Source organism: Eumetopias jubatus, unplaced genomic scaffold, assembly GCF_037043125.1.
Source record: "Eumetopias jubatus isolate StellerSeaLion01/CBP00866 unplaced genomic scaffold, mEumJub1_p1.0 scaffold_10, whole genome shotgun sequence".
NCBI classification, from domain to species: domain Eukaryota; kingdom Metazoa; phylum Chordata; class Mammalia; order Carnivora; family Otariidae; genus Eumetopias; species Eumetopias jubatus.
In genome coordinates this window covers 45,931,513-45,941,099 of record NW_028274816.1, presented here as the reverse complement: position 1 = coordinate 45,941,099, position 9,587 = coordinate 45,931,513, and the positions used below count along the sequence as shown (strand labels likewise).

Here is a 9,587-nt window from a genome sequence, read left to right as displayed (position 1 = left end):
CGCGTCCGCACCGCCAGCATGACCGACGCGCTGCTACCCGCGGGCCCCCAGCCGCTGGAAAAAGAGAGCGACGGCTACTTTCGGAAGGTGGGTGGCCTCGGGTGGGCGGGCCGCCTACGGAGAGCTCCCGACCTCCTGCCCCCAGGCTGCGGAGGGGGCTGCGGGAGCGCGCGGCCGGGGTTGACCAGGCCCGGAGGGGGAGGGGGCGCACTGGCCTGGGGCGGGCGGGGCAGAGGCTCCGGGTGAGGGCTCCGGCGGCTGAGAACCCGCAGGCACAGTGCAGGTGGCTTCCGGGGCTGGGGGGCGGGGAGGGGTGCCTGGGGCTGCCCCGCGCAGGTGGCTGCAGAGGCTGGGGGCAAGGAGGGGTGCCCGTGGCCGCTCCGGCCGGCGATCCCGCGCGACTGGGGAAGGGATCAATGCCTAGTTTTGGGGGCTCCCGCGGCCTTGCGGCACGTTGGGACCGGAGCCCACCTTGAACCCGAGCGCTGGTCGGGGCGCGGGTGGAGTTAGTGGGATCACTCCAGGTGGCTTGGCGTTCTCCTCTTGCTTCCAGACGCTTCCAAGTGTCCGCTTCTTCGCCTTTTAGAAGGCAGGGGAGATTTGTCGGTGGGAGGTGACCTCGGGCGTTGCCCCCTTTTCTGCCCCGAGTCGCCTGGGAGGGAGTACGCGCAGCAGACTTGGGGGCGCGGCCTCGCCCCTGCTCATTTTATGCCAGAGCGGATTTATCTGTTTGTTGGAGAGACCTGCAAAGAGTGCGGGCTCCGCGGGAGATTGGTACGTCCTTGCCCGCCTCGGCACACCCCGCGCCACCCGCCCGCTGGGATAACAGCCCGGCAGCCCAGTCCCTCAAAAGCGACCACAGCCCGCAGGGTGGGGGCGCGGAGATGCCCGCAGGTGGCCAGGCCTGCAGTACAAAGGTGCTTTCGAACCCAGAGACACGGTGACACTTTCCACCCTGCCTCCTTGGAGGTTCTAGCGAGTCTAAAAATAGCCTTTGGAGGTTGGCCAGCTTTGACTGGGTAGGTTGAGAGATTGTTGTGGTTTTTTTTGTTTTGTTTTGTTTTTATAGCTTATAGGACAGCAGGCGGAGTGCCTAATTATAAATAGGGAAGTGAAACTGTTTCCCACAAGACAATCCTTAATTGTTAAAAAGCCTAACGATCCAGTCGGCAAACGAACTTGGAATCTTTCCTTCTTTCACCTGACACAGGCTTTGGGCTTTTCCTCTTGGGTGAGGAGCAGTGGCCCCACGGGATGTGCAGGACAGGAAGGGAACTAGAAACAGGTGAGGTTAGAGTGGGAAAAATACTTTTTGGTTAAATTGCTTTTAGCATTAAAAAAAAAGAGTAGTTTTAAAGTATATTTAAGTTTAAAGATGTCATCATGGAATTACAGGATTATAACTTCTAATTATGTGTGGCATTTGGGACAGAGGATCACAGGCCGTGGAAATGCAGAAGGAGGTGGGGCCTGGGAATCCCTAGATCTTGGGCCTAAGGCCCCAGAACCTGACTGCCACCCTGACAAAATTCCTGTGTAGTGTTCAGCAAGTTGCTGTCTCTTCCTGGGACTTCATTTCCCCCCCGAATCGTTTCTTTTCTCAACAGGTGGAAGTCTGGACCCACAGCAGCATTTGGGGGAAATGACAGAGGGAGGGGAACACCTGTGAGGGTTCCATCCCCAAGTCTTCCAGAACAGGTTTTCCAGGGGAGGATGAGCACAGCTTGAAAGAGAGGGGATGGCCTGGTTGGCAGGGGAGCTGGGAAAGGATGCAAGGTTGGGTGTTTTTAGATGCAGTTTCTCTGGTGGTCATTAGGAGAATCGTGGGTGCAAAATAAGATGAAACACTGGTTTACAATTAGAAACATCTCTTTTGAAAAGGAGATCTTGTAATGATCTTTGTGCTACATCATACCAGCCCCCAAAATGTTTTTTGTACCAGAATATTAAAAGGTGTTGACGTTGAACCCCTTCTCAATTTGTGATCTGAGCCAGTTTGACCTAAAACAAATGCTCCCTGAATGAAAGGTAGATGTTATACAGGTGAAAAGAGGAGGAAGAGCGCTTCAGGTAGAGGGAACAGCATGGGCAAGGGCATGAATTGGAACCCTCGAGGGTGTGCAGCCTTAAGTGGGAACGAGGCTGTTCGGAGCCATGCATCCTGCTAAGGAACCAGGGAACCTCAGGGATCCATTCGAGTGTTTCAAGAAGGACCAGATGTGAAAGATTCATGTCCCAGAAAGCTGAGTGATCTGTGAATGGGGGCTGGGGGAGAGGCCAGGGAGGATGGGGGTTTAGCTCCCTGAAATTTCCATCATCTCTGCCCTGCCTGCTCTGATACCATCGAGGACTTTCCAGTCAGTTATAAAGTGCTGTGTAAACACAGCCTCACCACCCATCCTAACCACCAGCCTGCACCCTGAACTCAAACCGGGGGTCCAGCCTCGAGACAGGGATCCTAGTGAGGAGGTCAGAATGATGAGCAACAGCAGTGTCAGCGGGGATGGGAAGAGCTAACAGACGGGATGTGGTGGGGAAGGTGCTGATGACAGGAATCCAAACTATCTGCCTGAGATGTCTGGGTGGATGGGCAGGCACCTGACCCCGCAGGCACCAGGCGGGGGAACCTGGATCCTGGTGTAGGGCAGGTGGATTTGAGGCCCCCATGACATATCCAAGTGGTGGTCTCACGGGGGAGTCCACTCTACAGACCTGACAGGCATGAGAGCACCCTGGCTGGAGATGCGGCTTTGGGGGTGCACCAGTTGGGAGGCATCTGGGGTGTTGTGAGGGGGCCCAAGACAGAAGGGAATAATACATCCACTTAAGGGACAAGCAGAGGGATGGGAAGCAAGCCAGAAGGGCTGCAGTGTCAAGGAAGCCGAGAGAAGGGTGCCTGGGTGGCTCAGTCGTTAAGCGTCTGCCTTCGGCTCAGGTCATGATCTCAGAGTCCTGGGATCAAGTCCCACATCGAGCTCCCTGCTCAGCGGGAAGCCTGCTTCTCCCTCTCCCACTCCCCCTGCTTGTGTTCCCTCTCTCGCTGTGTCTTTCTCTATCAAATAAATAAATAAAATCTTAAAAAAAAAAAAAAGGAAGCCGAGAGAAGAGTCTTTTCCGTGGAGAGGTGGGGTTGACAAGTCAGAGGAGCGCTGGAAAATACTGGATTTAGTTCTTTAGGGGGTTGTTAGCTAATAAGTGGGTAGTCAGGGGCAAAAGCCAATGTAGTGGGGTGCAGAGGGGAGAAGGGCAGAGAAGGTGATAGTCGGGAGATTAGAGGAGAGAGAAGGCAAGTTCATTTCAGAGTGAGGAAGTCTAGAGCCTTTTTAAAGCTGTGTGGGAAAAGAAGTTTGGGGCAGAGGGCAAGGTTGAAGATTCAGGGGAGAAAGGAGGGAAGGAAGGAAGGAAAGAAGGAAAGAAAGAAAGAAAGAAAGAGAAAGAAAGAAAGAAAAGTTGGAGACAGCTGCTGCACATCCGGGGTGGATGAGCCAACCAGGGGCAGTACCCAAGAACCCCTGAGACTGGAGATGCCCCCAGGGTGAGCTCCTCCATCCCATCTTTGGGCTTGGGAAATTTTGCACACACTCAGAGCATCAAATTAATTGCTACTGAAATCAGGCTTCTCTTTCATCCGAATGTTCTTTATTCTGTCTTTTCTCTCCTTCCTTTTTTTCCTCAAAAATGCCATTCTGCTCCATTCATTCAAAAAGCATTTATTGAGTGACAGCTCTGAGCCTGACCCCTGTCAGATGCTGGGGCAGACTCGACTCTCACTCAGTGTGGCTTCTGGCTTCTGTGGCTGATCGCGGTGGGCCTCATGTCCTGGGGTGCGGGCAGTGCTGGGAGTCAGCGCTTTGTCCAGATAGATAGCTCAGGCCAGGCTTGAATAGGAATCCGCTTCTTTGCTTTAGAGCAGAGAGCAAAAAAGTGTGTTTGGGAGGGGCTTGTCGGGGGTGGGGGGTCCGTAGTCCATATTCAGAGCTTCAACTGTGTTTTGTGTGACTTGCATACAAAATGCAAACAAATTGCCCAAAAGTTCACTCTGCCGGCAGGGCCTAGACCCCGAATGTACAAGGCAATCATTGGCAGAAAGGGAGGTCCCCAGTAAATCAGGGTCTTCTTGGGGTCACATAGCTCTTGGCTGTATGGAGCCCGAGGACACGGACACAGCTTGGCCCCAGGCCACCAGTATAGACTCTGGCCTCCTGGGGCTGGCAGCTGGGGTGGAGTGGGGGGGGGGTGTCTCTGAATTAAAAACAAACAAAACCCACAGAAAACTTTCTGGTCTATTGCAATGTGTTTCTCTCTTCTCTGGCTTCTTACTGGTTTTTCCTTTTTTCCCTTTACATCAATATCTTTACATAGAGGCACAAGTTCTATAACCATACGTTACTTTCTTAAAAGAAAGACCAGTGGAAAGGGAGCTTCTTTTTCCCAAACAGATTTTCATGCTCGTCTTGATGGAAGAGAGTGGGAGAATGGAAGAAGGCGTGTTCTAGTTAATGCAGAGGAATGTAAGTTTCTGGGGCACCACATCCTTAGAGCAGGTCCTGTCTCCAGAGATCTCTGGCTGCTGTTGTCCTAAAACCTGCAGGAAAATCCTGTCTGTGGCCAAGAGAAAACGAGCTGGAGAAAGCCCTTCCCCAGGGCTGTTGAAAGGGCCCTCCATGAAAGGTCTTAGCAGAGTGTGGAAGGATTGAATCAGGACAAAGTGCAGTATTGTCTGTCCTTATCTCTGCCTCTTCATCCTTTGGGAATACTAATGACCCGAAATGAATTTAGCTCCATTGTTTTTACCCCAGAGCTGGAGGAGAAGTTGTTTCTTGTCCACAGAAACCTCCAGGCGGGCCAGGGCCCCAAGGTTCACCGTGTCCTGGTTTATGGTACCCGTTTTCTCTGGGCTTCCTCAAGGCTCCAGCGGAGAAGGAAGAATTCTTTTTTTTTTTTTTTTTTTTTACCTAGAAACTCCTAGTTCCCGCTCTGCACCATTCATCTTAGTGAAGTGTAATTCTGTGTTAGACACGTACGCACATCATATAATTATGAGCACACTTGTGTGTGGGGATGCTTCCTTTTGGGCTAGGTCCACAGAGCACAGTGTGGGTCCTGGGGTCTCCATCAGCTTCAGTTTTATTGGGTAGTGATAATGTCCCTCCAGGTGTCTGGACCCATCCCCTTGGAGCCCTGAATCCTCTCCCAGATGGGGAGGGAGGGAAGAGGGGTGTGAAAGTTGGTGATGCTGCCCTCTCCCTACCCGGTACACCACCACGGTCTAAGCCAGGTCCTAAAGGCCAGGCTGGCTCCAGGTTGATCATGGCCTTGGCGAGCACCTGCCTGGCTGCACGGGCGCACACTAGCAGTCCAGAGGCTGTGTATGACAAATAACTCTTCACACTGTGGGATCCTGGCCAGGAGGAGTTGCCTGGCAGAAACAGAATTTCCAGGGTGACTCAGAGGAGAGTCAGCGTGATGGGCTAGCTGTGACACTGTAAATGTCCCTTGCTTTGTGGGGCTATTTGGATGGATCCCATGACACCACCTGTTGATACGAGGCATTGGCCTTAGCCTCCTCACCACTTCCTTCTCTGGGTCAGGTGCCAGAGTCTTGTGACAGAAAGGCTGCATTGGAGGTCGCTGCAGGGGACAGTGGGATGGCAGGGGCAGCCCAGCCACAGGATAGGGTGGCAAAGTGGGCAGCAAGGGGCACCGGCCAGGAGCGAGATCTGCCTGCAGCACCAGGGACAGGGGGAGAGATGCGAGTCCTTCTGGCCTTTCCAGTCAGATCCACGCTTCACTATGGCTGTATGCCCTTAGCAAGTCCCAGGTTTTGACTGGGTTGTAAGAAGAGGAAAGGGCAGAGGTGATCGAGAACTTCAGAAGTAGTTTCTTTTTCTCCGATATTATTTGTATTATAAAAGTAACATGAATTATTGTAATTCCAGAAAAAAGTAATTACAGGGGCACCTGGCTGGCTCAGGGTCGGAGGAACGAATGACTCTTATCTTGGAGTCGTGCGTTCGAGCCCCACGTTGGGTGTAGCGATTACTAAAATAAACTTTAAAAAAAGGTAATTACAGAAGTGTACAAATTCACACACATATACCAGCCCTTACCCCGCACAGACGCGCTCTGTAGACAAGAACCGTTAACTGTGGCTGAGTGAATCCTCCCAGTTGAAATAAGCAGGTCATTAGTTGGAACTGGAAATATATCTGATTCATGGAAATTTTGGGGTTTGTAAAAGCTTTGTTACTCATTCAACACAATGAAAAACAACTGTGAGTGGTACACAGAAGGTGATGGTAAAGATTCGTAGAAGTGACTGAAGGCAGCCTTTAGTTAAAGATAATGGCAAAGTGTTGATTTCATATTGTGTCCCCCCTTGTCTCCCCCGCCCTGTGTGAATGGTTGGGGATGCCGAAGTAGAGCAGGTGCTCTTTGATGTACAGCCCCCATGCCCGGCAGAGATCCTGGAAGGGCAGGAGGGCTCTTGAAAAATGCCGGACTTACGCTTTACTTTTTATGGATACAGAAAAGCTAGATTCTGTTCATCATCCAGCCTGCCCCGAATCCCAGCATGGTGAAAAGTTAAATTAGATGTGTGTGCGTATTGCACGATATTACCTGCTATTTCAGTGTTTTCAGGGTGACAGCTTCTGGCTAACTCACAGACAGTTCTGTTTTCCAGAGTTGGGTGGTTGAGTGGGGATTGCATAACTAGGAAGGAGTGACAGAAGCAGAGAAAGTATCTTTGTGCTACAGGAGCGGCAAAAAGCACCCTCTTTCCCACATGCTGTGTGAGGGGAGCTCTAGATAGGCGACCCTGCCCCCAGTCTCACGCTGGACCTGGAGACCCTGGGTTCACACTCTGCCTTCAGTTTGCTGCAGAAACATCTCCGTGTGTAAGCTTTCTCTTTGGCTGTGTGGAAGAAGAGCTGTGCTGGTTTTCTGGGGTGAGGGGAGCCAGGTGCCAGGCACTGACCTGAGTGCAGGGTGTGGGGGGGGTGGTTGGGGAGGGGTGTGGGGAGGGAAAGACAGTTCCATTCCCTCTGCATCTGCCGTCTGGGTGGCCTGGCCTTTCTGCCTTCCTCAGGTCTGTCTCTGCAAGGTGTAGGCTGAGTAGCTTTTCCTTCCTGGCAAATTAAGTGCCTCCAGTTTGCGCCTGGGTATTGCTTTTAAATACTTGTTTCCCAGCTGAGTGATGGGACTAGGCGCAAAGGGCACACCAGGGAGATGTTGACAAAGGGAGTTTTCACTCGAGGTGAACTTATTCTAATTAGGACTCATGAAAGAATTAATTGCAGATGCCAGAAAAATCCAATCCAAAATGACACATAAACACACTGTGGCGCATCCCTACAATGGAATTCTAGCAATGAGAAGGAGCAGGCCACTGATGAGTGCAACCGTATGGGTGAATCTCAAAGCATAATATTGAAGCACAGTAAGCCAGACACAGAAGAGTCTGTACTATATGATTCCATTTATCTGAAGTTCTAGGACAGGCAGAAGTCTGTGGTGATAGAAACCAGAGTGTTGGTGGCCTGGGGGGTGATGAAAATGTTCTTTTTGATTGGAGTAGTGGTTACAGAGGTTTATACATTTGTCCAAACTCATCGAACTGTATATTTAGAATCTGTATGTTTTACTATGTGTAATTTATACCTCAATTTAAAAAGTAGCTTCGGCACGAAAGGGAATGCATTGGCTCCTGTAACAGCAGTCCGGAGGAATCGTTCCAGGTCTGGCTTGATCTAGGGCTCAAATGCTGCTACGAACAATTTCTCAGCTGTGTTCCCCCTGGATTGGTTTTCATTTCTGGGGAGACACTCCCCACCGATGGTAAAGGCCAGTAGGGGAAAATGAAGATGTTTTCCTGATGGGTTCTGATTATCCTATGTCAGGTGCTCACTCTGAGTCAGGGTCACTCCCTCTCAGGGGCCAGGGGCCTTCAATTTCCTACTGAGTAGGCATGAAGTCAGTGTTTTTCCTCTTGGAAAGGAGATGGGGGAGCATTGAGTTACCACCCTTGACTGTCAAGGGCTGTGAGGTGGGAGAGTGGCAGAATGGGACAGGTCACTGTGACCAAAGGATGCTCAGTGTTGCTGGGCAGCTCAGCCAGGAAGCATGGGAGGGGTGTCTGGGGGTCGCAGCCAAGCTGTCCTGGCACCCCCCTCCACACGCCCCCCCCCCCCCCCGCCGTATTCCTGCTGCTGGCTGCTTCACGGCTCACCTTAGAGTGGCAGCAAGCAGAGACATGGGCTTCAGTCCTGGCCCCGCCCTCCGTGCCCGGAGGATCTTGAGTAACTCACTTGACCAGCAAGCCTCAGAACTGGGGGATCGCAGCTGCTGTCCCAGCATCCACACCGGCAGGCTGACTCATGGGACATCCCATATGGTGAAGCCGAGGTGTCACTGGGATCTCGGCTAATGTCCCAGGGTCCACACCAGCGGTCTGACTCATGGGACACACCATGTGATGAAGTTGAGGCTTTACTTAGTGTACTTGCTCTTCTGGGTGTTGGCTGTGGGACCATCCTTCCAGCATTTTAACCCTGTTGGAGTTGCCCCCACCTTAGTCTGGGAAGGGAACCAACAGACTCTGTGTGGTGGAAAGACTCACTTCACTGTAGGACTGTGACCCTCGAGGCCAGGATGGTTCAGCAACGCCCCCCCCTCCCCCCGCCAACACACCGTTCCTGGTTCCCAGGCTAGGCAGGTGTGACAGGTGCTGCTTGGGGCCCTGGCACAACCCCTCCAGTTTGCAGTCACTCAACATCCTGTTATGAACCCACCAAGAAGGAAGGCATGAGTGAGGACTGTGGGTTCCCAGCAGCAGAGAACCACTGGTGGGGGCCAGTGGACAGCTAGCAGCCTCTGGAGATGCCAGGGGGTCTTTATAGCAGTCTTGCCCAGATTTGCCTCATGGGGCTCCCAGAAGCTTCCATGTAGTCTTGTGGGCTCCTAGTGTTTCCAGCTGGCCCAGCATTCCTACCTGTCAGTAAGAAGTAATGTCGTTTTGGTTCCAATTACTCAATCATATCTAATCCTAGGCATTCCTCTGTCTTATCTAGAAACCTGACTCCGCATCTGTGGGCCAGCCAGAAGTTGGGTAAAGTATAGGAGCAGGAAAAAGTTCTTACCTGTGAGCTGGAATGGCTGCTTATCTTAGCTCCGGGAATGTACATAAAGGAATTTGTTATTAAAGCCTTTCTGTAAAATGGAACACAGCTTGGGTTGAAGCATGTGATTTTGAGTCAGATCAGACCATCCCTTCATAGTAATTTTGGAAAGCATAAAGGAAAAGGAGGGCCATTATTTTAGAACTTTAATATTCATTTAGCTTCACATTAAAAGACATGTCAGTCTTCTATCTGCAAAAAGGTAGTTTCCTGATTTTTATTTTAAATCAGAGATCATTGAGTGGTTGGAAAGATGTTAGCTGTAAGACCATTCCAACTCAGATTATGAATATATGTGTAATTGGAACTTGGGGATGCTGCTGGGGGCAGGTGGGTGGTGACCTGCTGGCAAGTAAGAATGAGAAAACTTTGTGGAAGGAGGAACTTAACTCGTTTCTGACCCACTGG

The 9,587-nt window shown here is 51.5% G+C and overlaps 1 protein-coding gene across 1 annotated transcript in view; it reads left to right on the top strand.

Annotated features, from left to right (window-relative positions):
• The window catches only part of RHPN2 (rhophilin Rho GTPase binding protein 2), a 58,715-nt gene continuing 49,128 nt past the window's right edge, over window positions 1-9,587 (top strand). The window contains exon 1 of the mRNA XM_028123672.1: window positions 1-87. Within this exon, the coding sequence (XP_027979473.1) occupies window positions 19-87 (69 nt within the window). The 5' untranslated portion in view covers window positions 1-18. The remainder of the gene's footprint in view (window positions 88-9,587) is intronic.